The following is a 17,177-nucleotide window of genomic DNA, read 5'->3' as shown; positions in this document are numbered from 1 at the left end:
CTTATAATATAGTCAAGATCACAAGTGGCAATTGAAGTTTAATAAAACCACTTCAGATGTTCATCCACACTCTAATCCAGCGTCGCTGTTCATAGGCCCATGTGCAAGTTATTCTCAAGACATATACCTGGATGTTAAATATATTGGGAACACATTTTTCAAAACTTTCATTATGTGTATCGCATTAACATACTGTATGTACTTGTGGAATACATGCAGTCTCTCTTGGTGATTTCCAATTGCATGTTTTTACTGATCAATGCAGGAATTTGGAGTTATTAAACTGCTGAAATGCAGTAATCAGTAAGTGTCCAAAACTAGAGCTATTGGATCCTTACGGGCTACAGTGCTATTCAAAACATTAAATGAAGATTTTTGTTTGTGTTAATGACAATCATAATGAGTCCAGAGGTGCCCAACTTTTTGGGAATAGCCCTCTTTTCTAATACTCAAAAGACCCCCAAAGGGTCATGACCCGCAGGTTGAGAACCACTGCACTAGACAATTATTTCATCGTCACACTTGATGATTACATAAGAAATGAAGGGCAAGAAGACTAGCTTAACAAACCGACACCAAAACTTAATTACCGACTTCTTAACTTACCCACTCAGGTTCTTCCAACGAGCGAAGAAGGACTCTCCGTTCATATCTGTTGGCTCAAAGAACTTGTTGCATGAGAGTGGTAAATGTAGCGCTAGGCGTTGCGGAACATTGCCATACGTGAAGCCAACTGTCAAATCAGGCAGACCTGTGGATAAACTTCATTGTTTAAATTTGACAAATAATAATGCTTAAATTTTACAAGTCTATCAATGATCTTTAACAAATTTATTTTTGTAGCAGACCAATTAGTCTTGGATAACCCATGTACATTCCTCATGTGTTGAATCTGATATGATACCAATGTTGCACTGATACTGATTTGAAATAATGAGCTAAGATTTAACAAAGAGTTACCGATTGAACTGTAATGTTTGATCTGAATAGTACAGTTGAAATAGACAGAGGGATGATATAATGTGTAGCAATGGAGCCCCAAAAACAAATTACAATGGAAGAATAAAAGATCTAATACATAACCTAAAAATAATAAAATTCATATGATAATTATTACCACCATCTATTACTTAGGAGAGGCGATTAAAATCGAGTGCAATTGCATAACCAACCCCTTTACCGGTAAAACGTACCTCCTAAAACTACCTATTGTGTTAATTGGTAGATTCCTTAATAGTAATAAGTTACATTAAACCTGTTAAGGGTGACAGGGCCCATGTGGAAACAATGTACACAAGATGACAAAGCCATGGCTGGTACTGATGTCACATAGCCGACTTTTTAAATGAATGGGTATTCCTAGGGAAGCAAGAAACCCATACTTATCTTAAAGCAACAATGCAGAAGCACAGCTGCTAGACAGGTCTATAAGTGTGCAAAGTCATTCATTGAGAACACAGTTTCTTATTGGCTTGTGTAGTTTCACACAAAAATTCATCGAGTTTGAAAATCAAAATAGGACCAAGTAAAACATCAGCAGCATCTCTCTCTTGGGCACTCAGCCAATGCAGATGTACTCAGACCTATGTCAGGTCTAGTATATTAGACAGCATTATGAAGATCAAGATAACATTGTCAAAGTCACCAGTGGTTCTAAAATTGGCTAACTTCCATATTACACATCCAAAATAAAGGTTTGAGGTCTGAAGAAAATAGTTTCTCCATGCCCTTAGGGATGAGGACAAAAAAGTTAAGTGTTGCAAGTCAAATGAACAGTTATTCCAACGTCCATATTAGAGCCCCCATCTGGGAAATAGACAACCTTCCTGAAAACAATCTAGTTACACATTGCTTTGCTTAGCTCAAAAGTACTCTGTGCATATTACACACATTTATGTATATTCTTTGCAGAGATACAGAGTGACTGGAGTCAACTTCTTATTATGCATGTGAATGTCAAAAGTGTCCAGTTCAATACCATGTGGCCTGTTTGTTAATGATCAAGCACATGTTGCTGCTGTGCAAGACTATTATTAATGGGAATTCATAATTAGAAGCAAAATTAATAAATGCAGAGTAAAAATGGAAGATTCGTGCAAAGGAGAACTGATAATGATCTTACAGAAAGGCTATGAACAAATAAACCAGTGCTATATACAGTATGATGAATACAAGAAATGTTAAGAATGAAAGGATGTGAGCCGAGTTCACAATCTGGTCAGAGAATAAGTGGAACTGCTTGGTGGGATAACGAGATAACAGCAATTACCAAGAGAAAAAACATTCTTGATACGGTGAACAAAAGAGAGGCTAGAAAATGGGAGAATGCCGAGTCAGTCATGTGAAAACATTAGCTACACTTTAGCATAAAAAAATTGCACAGCAGTACATTATGCCAGATCCTGTTTAGAAACAGGGAATACTCCAATATAATGGCACGACAAAATTAGTCTTCCAAACAGAACCTAGTACATAATAAAATGCACACGACACCTAAACACCAATTTCATCATGATAGTAAATGCAGCCTTAATCTTCACTCACCTGAGCCTCAAATCAAACATCAGGGAAGATATAACTGCTTACAGTTTCTCTGATGTTTTAAAGCATACAAAATACAAAAGTTCATATAAACTCAATTTTCTGAGCAACACAATACTGTTATAACTGTACCAGTACAGTATAACATCTAATATTTTATCACAAGGTTACTATAGTCAATTTCCTTTCAAACACTTACCATTGAAGTCCTCAATACATTCACAGTTAACAAGCTGCTGAACTTGCGCTCCAGCATCAATGGAGGGCTCGACTGGTTTAACTTGCACCGTAACCTTTCCCTGTTGAACTGGACCCACTGACACTGTGGGATTGAAGGCCTACAAAACACAATTTAAACATTGAGAACCTTTACAAATATAAGAACACCTCTAGTTAAACAACATTAATAAGAGCTAGTACATTACCAGGGTTTTAAATGGAACACTAAATGTCACAGCAACACAGGGATGCCAGATTGGGCTACTAGTAGCCCAATTGGGTTACCAATTATGATAATTGTATTCAATTAAAAAGTCAGCTATGTATGTCGCCACTTACTACTTTTTCGGTGACAGTTAAAATAAGCTGGGCTGTTTATTCTGAAAAGCGAATCAATTGGAAAAAAAATATTTGGCTACTTTTATTGTAAAGTTTGTGACATTTAGTTCTTCAGCTCACGACTTTTGGCAACTCAAATCTGGCACCCCTGCGTTGAGCGACACAGCATGCAGAACATATACTACGTGACTGATGCAACGCTGCAAAAACAGCACTGGAAAACCTTATCATTTAAGGTACTATATGCCCCTATGGTAATAAATATAATTTATTGTTCGAATCTCACAATTTTGTATTAAACATGTTAATAAAATTACACACTTTAAACTTTCACTCGGCTATCTACATCAATACCTCACCTGCAAAGGCATGGAAGTTTTGTTGCCATAGAAAACTCCTATCCTCCCAAGATTCTGTCGAAATTCAGACTTTATTCCTATTTGGATTATGTCATTTTCATATAAAACACCATTGTTTTTACAAACAAATCTGCAAGAAAAGAAACAATATTATGATACTACTGGAAAGAAAAAGTGAAATGTTTCATTCTGTGCATTGGGCCCTACATGTGTAGCCCTTTGACTTTGACAAATTATGTATTCAAAATTAAAAATTAATGAAAAAAAAAAAAGTGGGGTTGTGCAAGGACTCATAATCTGAACAATCAAAACCATAAATTACAAACTACCTATATCTTCCCAGTCAATGTCACGCAGTGCACACTATGGCTGGTCCTTGCTGTTTACCACCAATGTTTACTTTTCCTGAATTAATAGCACGTGATCCAGAGCAATTTCATGGAATTTTTAAGTGCTTTTCATAGTCTAATACAAGAGACTTGTATAGTAATACCTTGAGGTTACCTTGAGGCGCTTCCGGGGCTTAGCGTCCCCGCGGCCCGGTCGTCGACCAGGCCTCCTGGTTGCCGGACTGATCAACCAGGCTGTTGGACGCGGCTGCTCGCAGCCTGACGTACGAGTCACAGCCTGGTTGATCAAGTATCCTTTGGAGGCAGTTGTGCAATCACTGCAGTTGTGCAATTATTTCAAATTGCAAGGTAATTTCAATGTGGAGCTAGGCAGTCTACAAGTAAATTACAATACTGTAGTGACTTTTAAAGTTAATCACGGACAAAAATCAAGGGGCTAAGGAGAGGAAATGAAGCTTTTCAGCGCTATCTGCATGTACTGAGGGTTACCACACATGAACCATATCAAGTAATGTCCCCAGAGGGAATGTGTGAGATTTTATGGTAACTGATTTGTGTTAACCAACACACATTTGAGCAGAAATGAACCAATTCACTATATATATATCAATAGCCCTGACACTCCTTCCTGGGAAATCCCCTTTGAGGGCTGGGCAAAGTAGAAATTTCTCCTTTAGACTCTCACTGGAGGCCAAACTGTCAGTAGTTTCAAAGAGTCGTATGACAATACTTGTACTGATAAGACAGGACACCACGAGCATGGCTCATCCTGCAGCTACACTAGGTAATTACACATGGGTAATTATCATACAAACCCTTTTACTCCTTCAATCTCCACTCCACCATTTTCATTAAAATACCATTCCAATCCTATACATCTAATCACAAACAACAATTTTTGATAACCAATAACAAAATTTCCATTACATTAGTGTTAATTTAGGCATAAAATAAACTTTATTTTTATTTATTTATATATACTGTACAACAGTTCTTACATTCTTGTACAGCCACTAGCACGCATAGCATTTCGGGCAAGTCCTTAATCCTATGTTCCCTGGAAAATGACCTCACCAAATCGTTTAACAACCAGGTAATGCTGTATTGTCAAATGTCTCTGATCAAGGGATCACCTAAACCTTAGTAGGTCCAAGAAAATTACTTCTGCCTGTTCCAGTGCCCATGAGATTGTCATAAACATGTAACCTGAGTGTATAGTAAATTTATTAGGTTCACTTCCTTAATCACTTATTAAAAAAAAAAAAAAAATTGTAATTATTTTATTTTGAACCCCATTTTCATAAAGTAGCCACTTCTTACCAAAGCCCCTTCAAATTGTTTCAATATGCCAGTCTTCATTGAGTAAGACTGCTTCCAACATGACACTTTCCCTTAGAACACACACAAATCATAATGGCATGATACTGTATATCAATGAGAAAATCATTTGAAGCCATGTGGGGATTTAAACCAGCATTCTAGTGACTCCCAGATGCTTGCCTTAACACTCCTGGCTATGACAAGACAAAAGTTATTGAACTTGGAGCTCGACCGAGTCCACAGGAAGAATGCGGAGGCTCCAATTGATGCCACAACCACATTGTGACATCAGTCTATTCCCACCATTTCTCATATAATGTTATAACTGCATTTCTCTTTCAATAGTTTATATTAGGAGACTAAACCAATTTTCAGCAAACTCCTTTCACACCTCAAAGGCTAATCTTTGATTTTCTATCAGACACTCCCAAGACTTTTAACCCTGTGACATATAAATGCCATACATCACAGCATTTACAAGTGTTAGTCTATTACTCACTTCTTAATGTTGTCTGTAGCACCTGACATCGATAGTGAAGACGGGGTAGAGGTGCCATTGTGCGTGTTGGTGCCTCCACTCCCATACAGATCTCCCAACACGTCCACAAGCACACCTATTGGGTACATTGTTGTTTTCTTCTGATCATTTTATGACAAATTTATCAAGTGCTAATTCAAGATTCAAAAGTTAGTCAGAATTGAACAACTAAATTTTTGGAAACTTAAACAGTGTTTAATTTATAATGAAACTTTTTGGTTTACGATGCTTTATTCTAAAAGTGCCTCTTTCTTGAATAATACAATACAGTGATATAATATCAGAAAATTTTAACAAAAGTTCACCATGAGTGGGAGAGTTTCATCTGTGTGTTTTTAAATTATTGGCAACAATGTAGAACAATTGTGAGTAAAGTTACACTCTGATACAAGTTTTAAAGTTCCCCAATTTATAGAGCTTTAGCAGGTGCCCTGTAAACTGCTAGAAGACTAAAGCATATTACATATCTTGTCTGAACAATGATAGATCAGTTATAATGATGATCAATGTATATAGTAATACATATTGGAAAAGAAAAAAAAAGTGCAAGCTATTGGATCAGCACTAAAGCTAATAAAATTAAACATTGAAATCTGCGAGTGATACTGACTAGTAAGCGAGCATCATAAAATCAATAAAAAATACAAGGCTTCCCTAAAAAGACTTTGTAATACAAGAAAGTCCTCCTTCTCTACCATTCATTAGTACTGTAGAGGCTATCCTGGAATATTCCAGAGATTTGGTCACTATATTTGAGAAAGGCTAGTGGGACATTTAACGTGTTTGACAATAAGATGATACCACAGACAACAAATCTCATAAACCCTGTTTGAGGAAACAAATGATTCAGTCTTGAAAGGTGGAGAATCGGAGGTAATTTTATACAAGATGATCAAAAATCAATATAACCTTGAATCAGAAAAAAATAATACAATACTGTTTTACATCAAAGATCTACAATGCTGTAAATGTGTAACAAAATGACTTCACTCCAGTGAAAGGGTCAATTTTCCCCAGGCTGTCATATGGATTAATATATCTCAGCTATGCTAGAAAATCCTTATTGTTTCAGGTATCCAGCTGTTGGCCCCTACTCAAGAAGTTCAGACACCAGTATTCTTGAGGCTATCTTGAGATGATTTTGGGGCTTTAGTGTCCCCGCGGCCTGGTCCTCGACCAGGCCTCCACCCCCAGGAAGCAGGCCGTGACAGCTGACTAACACCCAGGTACCTATTTTACTGCTAGGTAACAGGGGCATAGGGTGAAAAACTCTGCACATTGTTTCTCGCCGGCACCCGGGATCGAACCCGGGACCACAGGATCACAAGTCCAGTGTGCTGTCCGCTCGGCCGACCGGCTCCCTTTGACCAATGGGGTAGATCTCTGGGTATTACTAGCGAGATCAACAAGCATTGAATATAATAGACAAAGCAACAGTTTCCTTATGACTGATGCAGTTGGAAGTTGTCAAAGAGTGATATTGGGTCATGACTCTCGGGCAAATGCCCTTGCAAACAAAGGAGGCCCCTTACTGTAGGTGGCATCTTTATTGCACCTTGCACATGGCTGCACAGTAAAATAATGTGCTCCAGGTTTGAAAATATCATCATCAATATACATGACAATATATAAACATACCTGTATAACAAGATGCATTAATGCACTCTTAAATATCCTTATAAATAATAATCTACATTTTCCCTTAACTTCTATCAACACTAAATTGTCCTTCAGCCCAGACACATACTTTGTGGACATTTTTATTTCTCCTTAGAATCTGAAATAAGACGACCAATGTCACAGAAAACGAAAGAAAATTAAATATGGGGCAAGTGTCACAACCTCCTTGTTTTGGCTATTCCCTTGAAGGAAAACTAAGAAAAACGATGTCTGAAGCTTGGGTACAAACAACATAAGAACCCTCCCTTAATTTGCATGAAATTCAAACAAGGACATTTCTTCCACGTATGATTAAAATACTGCTACCGAGCCTTATAAAAGGCATCAAGAGGTCTCTCTCCTGTTCAAATTATTTATATACTCGTGTTATGGCACTCATGTAAAGCGTGTGAAGAAGAGACTGGAAAACTAGTGACAGCATCAGTCCAAGGTAGTGGAACAATTCAATGAAATACAATAACTGGGCATTTCAACAGAAGTGATGTGTCAAAGATATCTCCGAAGCAACATACAACTTGGTCATGCTGTAAACTTAAGAAAAGTACAAAACAAATAATGTAAGAGCTATAAGCACTATAGCCCTGTTGAACCCTGAGGTTCAACATTCGAATGTTGTTTGGATGGCAATTGAAATGTAAGATGAAAATCTCCCTCAGCCACCATGCATTGATGCTTAACTTTTGACATAACTTGGCTGCAATTATTTTGTATAGCTATTTCATGAAACTTAATACTTAATGAACAAAACTTCACTAACCTGTGTTGCTCTGTGTATTGTTCTGAGTGGCTGGAGGCGTCGAAAGACCCAACAGGTCCGCAGACGTAGAATTGTTCAGCTGAGGAATTGGAAAGGCTGCATTGGAAGATGGTTTCGTCTTGAGCTACCATACAGAAGCAAGCCAAAATGAGGAATAACAGAACAGCTATAAATAAATAAAAAATTCTTAAACAAGTAAAAAAGCTGTACGTGAAATAAAGATAAACTTACACATATGTACAAGCACAAAGATTAAGCAATGCACACAAATTTTGTACAGCAGGAGTGGTAGCACAAAATATATAGAAATTTGGAATACTGTATAGTAAATACAGTAAACAGTCAATGCACGAGGATGCATTTCTTGAGCCTCAGTACGAAACTGAGCAGTAACGAGTGATTAAGGGAACTTATGAGAAAGATGGGATGTGTTCTAGAATAAATACCATCTGTACTGTAGTCAAATCTTAAAGTTCATAAATATCCTGTACAATACAAATTAAGTAAACAATGTCTTCATGTAAAATATTCAGGTTCTTTTACACAATAAAACAGCTTTATTATGATTAATTATGAAATTCGATATTATAAATTTATTGCAATTTAAAAAGATAAACTCAATTATAGGTACCAAATACTTTAAGTGATAAAAAATAAAAGTATCGAGTTAATGTTCTCTATTATTTACACCACAAAAAATCTCTGAAAAAACTGAAGTTTACTGTAACACCACTTAAGCACAGAGAGAATATACAGTACTGCAAACATTAAAACTAGATTCATATTTAATATAATAATTTATCATTCTTCTTTTACTGTAATTTAAACAACTTTATTAATCTCAACCCTAGCTTCATGTGGCTTCCTACCTTGTAGGTAAAAAATTATGTAGTAAATTCAAATTTACAAAAAACTTAACGGGTCCACATACACTTGCCCAACATCCTGCCCTACCATCCCCAGCCCAATAACCCAACCAGTCACTGACTGACCTATTACTCAACTATCCACAGACCCCATCAACCATATCCTCAGTCTCGCCCAAACTAACCCTCTCCCACACACCTGATCTCACACAGCCTTCACCTACGTTCCTAATTTTAATCTTGAGGAGCCTCGAGTCGACTCAATACGACAGGAATAGCCGATATTCACACTAGAGCCCATACTTAAAATCCAGTCACATTCAAACAAATGGCAATGATAAAGAGTGATATAATAAGCTGGTAACTAGTGTCCTTTATTATTTTCCTCACACCACTGGTAAAGACAAGGACATACAGTAAACACCTTGCCCAAGCAAAACGAGTTAGCATGCGCGCACAATATAGCCCACATAATTTGAAACACAAAGCAGTGATTAAAGAAATGAAGACACCCACTTTAAGCATGATGTATATGCACATAGAAATATAAAATAGAGTTTCCTAATCATCACCCATGCCAGGAAACCATGTTTTTAAAGTTGGTGTGAGGGGGGAGGGTGCTAACCTTCAAAAATACACACACTCTGGGAAGTGAAAAACTGTAAAGTGATGTCCTGAATGGAATTTTATATTTGCAGTGGCTATTTTAAGTAATAAGAGAGCACCATAAATGAGGTCAGGACAGGAGCTACAGACAATCACGAGTCACCTGAATTATTTTTTTGAGATATATACAAGAGTTGTTACATTCTTGTACAGCCACTAGTACGCGTAGCGTTTCGGGCAAGTCCTTAATCCTATGGTCCCTGGAATACGATCCCCTGCCGCGAAGAATCGTTTTTTCATCCAAGTACACACTTTACTGTTGCGTTAAACAGAGGCTACAGTTAAGGAATTGCGCCCAGTAAATCCTCCCCGGCCAGGATACGAACCCATGACATAGCGCTCGCGGAACGCCAGGCGAGTGTCTTACCACTACACCACGGAGACTGCTATCATAATCTTTATTAATATTATAATATTAATTAATATTATCATAACCTTTATTCGCAAACATTGCAAATATCATCTCCCATTTCAGTACACAATTCAGTTAAGAACATTCAATAATAAACTTCTTTAGAGCGGATGTAATATGCAGTATGTAAAAGTATGTAAGAACCTCTTCCCTTAAATCTAGTCTGTTGGGCTCAAATCATAACATAACATAAAAAAAAAAAAAAAAAAAAAAAAAAAAAAAAAAAAAAAAAAATCCATACTGCTGTTTTGGAAAGACTTAGACAAGATGGACCATTAAATATATGGCCTTAAATATACAAGGCTATGTATTAATAAGAAAATGTAAGAAATACATTTTCTTATAAATACTGTACAGTATAAAAAGAAAATAAAGATAAACACCTGAAGAAAGAAGTCACAGGGAAAACCATGATACCAGTTGTTGATAATATACAGTAACTAATTCTGGTATGAGAAACACTGGAGATTTAAGCAGGAAACCCAAAGAGGCAAGAAAAATGTGTGTAATAATAATAAAATAATTTGCACCATTTATTACTAACCCCTTTACTTGGCAACATAATTTCAGGCAAGACATCAAGAAAAAAATGAACCCCCAATAAATTTTAAGGAAAACAATTATAAATTATACAAAATAAACCAAGATTTAGGTATAGATCAATCAGGTAATGAACCCAGAATATATAAAAGGAACACACAATATTCACTTAGCACTCCTGAAGTCCCATTAGCAAGTGGAAAGCTTAAATTTATTAAAAAAATTAAACACTGTACAAGGAACATGGCACCCCAAAAGTTGAACAAAAACTTTAACTGAAGACGAGTAATAAAGATTAGCAATTGTGTCTCCCATGACTGCAGGATGCCACAATACTACAATTGTGTCTTATTTTATAAAATTTGAAGCATCGTATTATAAAGCCGAGGATAACAAAAAATTCAAGCATTGAATGCAAGTCTCTGGTGGGGCCCCCAGGAGCTCCATGAGCTTATCTGTTACCACACTCCTTACACCCAATACACCAGGTCTTTGAGGCAAGCCCATCCACCTGTCTTTACCATACCTTCCTTCACCTACAAAGTAGGTGAAGGAAGTAGGCTCTCACTTTTCTCGAGCCTACTTAATCTTCTTGCTTTCAGGTTTCTTCCTTGGTCGATGCCACTTATTTAAGGCAGCTTTTCTTCTGGCTCTGGCTATTAGGCTGGGAAACTACACTCCCAATGAGAGAAGAGATGTTTTATGTTTTCAAGCCAGATCATGGATTTCTTTGCCTTCAACTTTCTCCACTGTTTTTTGGCCAAAAGTAAATGACAATCCAAGAGAATTTATTTGTCATTGCTGCTTGGTTTGTCCAGCTGGGAATGCATCATACACACTGTCTTGTATGATGTGATGCTACAGTATTTACTTGAGAGAGGGGGGCTGGCTGACAGAAACCCAGGATGGACTGGGCTGCCACTTGATAGCAGATAGGAGCATCACAATTACAGTATCTACACAACAACAATAATCCTCTGCAACTTTACCTTCAGGTACCTGCTTGATGGGGTTCTGGGAGTTCTTCCACTCCCCAAGCCCAGCCCGAGGCCAGGTTTGACTAGTGAGAGTTTGGTTCACTGGGCTGTTGCTTGCAGCGGCCCGCAGGCCCACATATCCACCACAGCCCGGTTGGTCAGGCACTCCTTGGAGAAAATTATCTAGTTTTCTCTCGAAGATGTCCACAGTTGTTCCGGCAATATTTCTTATGCTTGCTGGGAGGATGTTGAACAACCGTGGAGCTCTGATGTTTATATAGTGTTCTCTGCTTGTGCCTGATTGTACCTAATTTTCTTTAATCAGTTGCTAGTTTTGCTATGCTAGTCGAGAAAGTTTTCCTTGTTTTCGGACAGATCGTCACTAAAAGCACCACGATTTATAAAGAGGCAAATTTTGATCCTGGCTCCCGGTAGGTAAATGTGGGTCTCGGAGGCCTGGTGCTTGTGCCTAATGCTTGGCTGGACCACAGCTTAACCCTACGAACAACTGAGGGGACCCTTCCAGAAACTGATAATATTTATGCATTATAGTTGTTCAACATACCAAAGTTAAACATTTGTGTAGGTCTTCACTTAATATCAGTTTAATTGTATTTTAATTAAAATTTGCATACACCAATAATCTATATCATTATATAATGAAAACAGTACAGCACAAATTTATCATTTTCTTAGGTAATAATATCTAGAGGCATCAAATTTTGATAATTATCAAGAATTATAAGCAAAATCCAATGTCCTTAAATTTTTAGCAAAATATGTCATATGACATACGCTCTTATCTTGGGGTTAGTACTTTGTCAAAAAAGTACTGTACACAGTATTGAAGTGTTCTCGAGTTCCAAACGTCTTAGCCGAGCTATCACAAAATTAGTCTTAGTGACTAATTTTTAAGCAAGCTAGTTAGCCATATTTATACAGCCCCAAAAAAAGCTATGAAATAACAGCTTTAAGTTGCCATAAACAAATTTTCATAGAAAGCCAGACAAATAACTGCCTGAAAATAGTTACACTTGTTCAACATCTTATCATGCAGTTCTATGGCTCTTGCTATGGAGTACAGAAATATGTAGTGATCAATCAACTTACCAATTGAGCATGTATCTTAAATATATAAAGTATCAAGGCTGACACCAAGTCAGCTGTGCTCCAGTACAAAAAAAAATTACTGAAAAATCAGAAATTCTCAAAAACCCTAAGCAGTCGAGATTCTACCTTCATTACAACTAGTTCACATATTTGTAGTGTATTCCTCAAGGTACTAAAACTTATGGGTAGTTAAGTGGAACTCTTCACCCCATAAACTTAACTTTTCTATTTGAAATAAATTTATGTATAAAAAAAATCTCAAAATCTCTGCATAGTGAAATATGTCATAAGAATGTACCTGAGCATTTTGGGCTTTTTCAGTTCCTGGTGCTGCATTACCTTCCCGCGCCTGCACCCGAGCTTCTCTCTGAGCCTCTTGAGCCGACATCCGACCACTTTTCTTCTTCAATACTGCCAAGATGGATGACTCCTTTTCAGTGAATGGTGGCATCTCTTCTAATACTGTGGCCTGAGAGTTAATGAGCAGTTTATAGTCAAGCGATTTAGCAAAGTAGCAAATTTAAGTATACCTTTCAAGATATTTACCATAACCTACAGTACAGTACTGAACATTCTAAAAGTACTTTTGAATATTAAATTATTATTGGATGTAAAATTATAAGTTCATAAGAGTCTGATGACGATGCTTTACCAAAACATCAGTGGTGGTGGTCACAGAAAGATGGAGGTATTCTGATGCTCTCTGCTGCAACTCTGCATCAGATGACCTTAGGTTAGAATTTGACTTAAGAACATCTTGAATTTGTGACTTGATCTCTGGGAAAAGGTTGATGAACTTTATGTACGTTGTGAGTAGTAGAGCACGGGTTGCTGCAGAACATAGGTGATACTGTAATAAAAGAAATGTAATGAAAAAAAACAGCACTAGGCAAAATAACATTGAAAATAATAAAGCAGTAGTCATATTGTACTTTTTTTTGTAACAATAACCAAGTGAGGTAACAAATTATTAGTCACAGTCACAATGCCTTGGAGGCCTGGTCGACGACCGGGCCGCGGGGACGCTAAGCCCCGAAAACATCTCAAGGTATGTCTTGAGCTTTACCTTAGAGTGTAGAAGCTGGAACTGAACAGCTGGGGCAGATCTAGAATCACCAGCAATCAAATTGCCAAATTCACCTAAGATGTAACCCCCAACTTTGACCATGTTTTCGTGACAGGCTGGAGCTTGCAATGCCTGTAAACAAATACAACAATCAGATTCTGTTTATGGAATATATTCACAGCATCCAGAAATTCACAACAATAGTGAGCCTACCATGCAGCAGCACCTTATGTAGGGCTTTTTAAATTATTCTTGCCTCCATCTCTCACACATCATCCTGTCTCATCTCATTCATCCATCACCATGAATAGATAATATCTAACAAAATATGTAAACTAGATACCATTAGAATACCATTCCTAATAAATGGAAATCTATATTCGAGATCTCTAGATCAATTATTCCAAGATACCAGTAATAACCAAGATTAATAAACACATGCAGAGGTTTGAATGAAAAGAATACAAAGGTGTACAGTTATTATTTCACTAACATATCATTTTGTAGTTCCAAAGTGAAAGCAATTTACACTTACCTCAAAAACAGTCTTCGCAGCATAACCTTGGACATCCTCTCTATTGACGACTATCTGTATGACACGGTACCACACTTCCTCCGATACGTAGTCACCCGCAATACGAATGAGGTTCAGAATGACGTCAACATACCACGTGTAGTCCTGGGCATACTTCTCCGCCAGGATGGCCACTTTTAGCACCTAAGAAATGTTAACATCCTTATAACAAATTTGTAACAATTTGAACAATAACAAATTACATATACAGTACTGCATATATTTTTCCAAAATATATTTTAAAATAAATAAGAATGTTGTATTGGGAAGAAAGTTTCAATGTGTTAGGAACTAGTTGAAGGAAAAAACTGCTGTGATCTTCCAGCATTTAGAGGAAGTTCCACTAAATGTGAAAACAATTCCAATCAACAGCTGCCACATTAACACAAAATTTACATTTAGTCCACTAAAATAATTCAGTGAATATTGAGTATTTTTTGTATGAACTGTCAAATCAGAAGTGGTTCTCTAGCCAAAACTAATCAGTGTGCAAAAAGAAAAAAAAAAAAGTTTTAGATACACTGAAGCTAGAAACACATACCATCTCTTCACGAATAGAATAATCTGCAGTTTCTAAATAGTTGAGCATTTCTTGCACAATCTCTTCAGCATTGCTTCTGTCACACATGGCATATAGCAGATCCACAGCTCTTTGACGTACACTTACATCTCGCTCTGTCTGGAAAGACGAGAAAAAATAACTCTTACTGTATAGCTTGTATTACTGTACGTACAAGCAATTGCATGTAAAATAAGAATACAATAAAATAAATATTTTCCTCATCATTTCTGAAAATCATGTACGGATAACATTACACAAACTGCACACAATGGTTTCCTCCTCATTCAATGGAAAATACACAACTTAATATGCAACAAGTGTATAAATACATGCTTTATAGAAAATTGCAGAAATGTCAACACCTTTAGTACACTTCAAGACATTTTAAACACTAATCACTTAACTCTTCCTTTACACAATAAAATAAAACAAACCAAGGTACTAATGCATAAATCAGAAAATGCCTTTAAACTGAACTGTGGATTCTGCACCATCTCAATTTTAGAAAAAAAGTGAGGAACCACAAGCTACCTGTAAATGTGGCTCTGTTCCATGGTTGCAAACCATGGGCACTGCATCTGAACCACAACCAGTGGAGGACTTTGTCCTGCAAAGCCCATTAATGCCAATTCATTTCAAGCAGGTGATCTCTATTGGTTATACGATCTTAAGTTTCCTCGTGACTGGGTCAGTCCTGATTTCCAACCCTGCTCTCCAGATACCCCAACGCATCCCCTTTACCTGTCACATTCCTCACACAGCAGACTGGACATTGGTATACCTTGGTTACCTTGAGGTGCTTCCGGGGCTTAGCGTCCCCGCGGCCCGGTCGTCGTCCAGGCCTCCTGGTTGCTGGACTGATCAACCAGGCTGTTGGACGCGGCTACTCGCAGCCTGACGTATGAGTCACAGCCTGGTTGATCAGGTATCCTTTGGAGGTAACATCAACATTTCCAGTAACTCTAATTATCTTCATTGAGACTAGTTTCTAGAAGGAATCTACCACCCATCTTTACAAAGAACAAGTGATGTCACCAAAACCGAGCCGCATCCTCTTGTCAGAAATATCTGGCAGTCTGGCAGACTTTCTAGTCATGTCTTGTGCTCCAAAAGCATTAGTAATAGGTACCTTTGTGTCTATTCCTTTTCTAATAAATTTTCTCACTTGGCACGTCATTGCTCAACAGCTAGAGTCCAACACCACCACACCTTATTGGGCTGCTCTAGCAAAGCTGCCTAGACCTTTCTAGTTCTTTGTACAGTAGCTCCACCAGGTACCACTCTGTGCAGCACAGATGAGTAGTCTCATGTGTTTATTGTAGTTTCTAGCCTTCTAGCCCAACTCTTGACTAAGACAGCAACAAAGTGGTGCAGCTGAAAATTTGGACTCAATGTATAATATAAGCCCTCTTTTTTTTTAGCTGAAAACACTGTTGTTTCCAATGCCACCCTGCCTTTCCTACTTATGCTGTGCTTTATAGGTTTGTGTCAGCTATAATATGAGGTGGACCAAGTTAGAGAAACCCTGTTTACATGTCTTTGCTGTCACCTGGCAGTCATCCAAGTACACAGCCAAACAACAAATTACAGTACTGTGAGTTACTTGCCAGTTCTATGCAAAATAGTGTTTGGAATGTATTGTGTGTTCATCCTGAATGGACCTTTAAGTCATTCCAGATTGGATTTAATCTCAATTCAAGAAGATCTCTACAGTGCTAGAATGGAATACCGACTTGTTTTAAGACTATTTTACTGTCTAAGAGACTAGCAGAATCTTGCCTTAGGGGGCAGTTGCCTGTTCAACAGAAACAGGAGCTTTCTTAAATACCGTATCTTGAGGTTATCTTGAGATGATTTCGGGGCTGCTTTTAGTGTCCCCGCGGCCCAGTCCTCGACCAGGCCTCCACCCCCAGGAAGCAGCCTGTGTACAGCTGACTAATACCCAGGTACCTAATTTACTGCTAGGTAACAGGGGCATAGGGTTAAAGAAACTCTGCCCATTGTTTCTCGCCGGTGCCTGGGATCGAACCAAGGACCACAGGATCACAAGTCCCGCGTGCTGTCCGCTTGGCCGACCAGCTCCCCATGTGTATATCTAATGCCCAATTTTTTCAAATTCTTTAATATTACAATACTCTATGTATTCAACTTGACAGTAGAGCTACACACTACTGTATATTAACACCAATAGAACCTTAATACACAGCAACCTGACACCTGAAAATCTCAACTGCACGAATAATTGGGAAGTCACCAAAGGCTCCAGTAGGTCCACTGATCCTTCAAACAACTGCTTAAATT

General features: G+C 37.7%; 1 protein-coding gene across 5 annotated transcripts in view; it reads right to left on the bottom strand.

Moving 5' to 3' along the window:
• AP-2alpha (adaptor protein complex 2, subunit alpha) overlaps window positions 1-17,177 on the bottom strand; it is a 42,982-nt gene that overhangs the window by 8,850 nt on the left and 16,955 nt on the right. For 3 of the 5 annotated variants that reach the window (XM_045726919.2, XM_045726921.2, XM_045726920.2), the window contains exons 9-18: window positions 14,856-14,993; window positions 14,276-14,458; window positions 13,741-13,872; window positions 13,327-13,524; window positions 12,973-13,143; window positions 8,104-8,227; window positions 5,628-5,742; window positions 3,459-3,588; window positions 2,741-2,879; window positions 607-751 (exon numbers count right to left, since the gene is read on the bottom strand). In XM_045726919.2, the coding sequence (XP_045582875.1) occupies window positions 607-751; window positions 2,741-2,879; window positions 3,459-3,588; window positions 5,628-5,742; window positions 8,104-8,227; window positions 12,973-13,143; window positions 13,327-13,524; window positions 13,741-13,872; window positions 14,276-14,458; window positions 14,856-14,993 (1,475 nt within the window). The remainder of the gene's footprint in view (window positions 1-606; window positions 752-2,740; window positions 2,880-3,458; window positions 3,589-5,627; window positions 5,743-8,103; window positions 8,228-12,972; window positions 13,144-13,326; window positions 13,525-13,740; window positions 13,873-14,275; window positions 14,459-14,855; window positions 14,994-17,177) is intronic. The other 2 variants (XM_045726922.2, XM_045726923.2) reach the window with 1 other exon arrangement.

This window comes from Procambarus clarkii, chromosome 88, assembly GCF_040958095.1.
Source record: "Procambarus clarkii isolate CNS0578487 chromosome 88, FALCON_Pclarkii_2.0, whole genome shotgun sequence".
NCBI lineage: Eukaryota > Metazoa > Arthropoda > Malacostraca > Decapoda > Cambaridae > Procambarus > Procambarus clarkii.
Note: the sequence above shows the minus strand (reverse complement) of the source record. Positions and strands in the feature narration are given on the sequence as shown.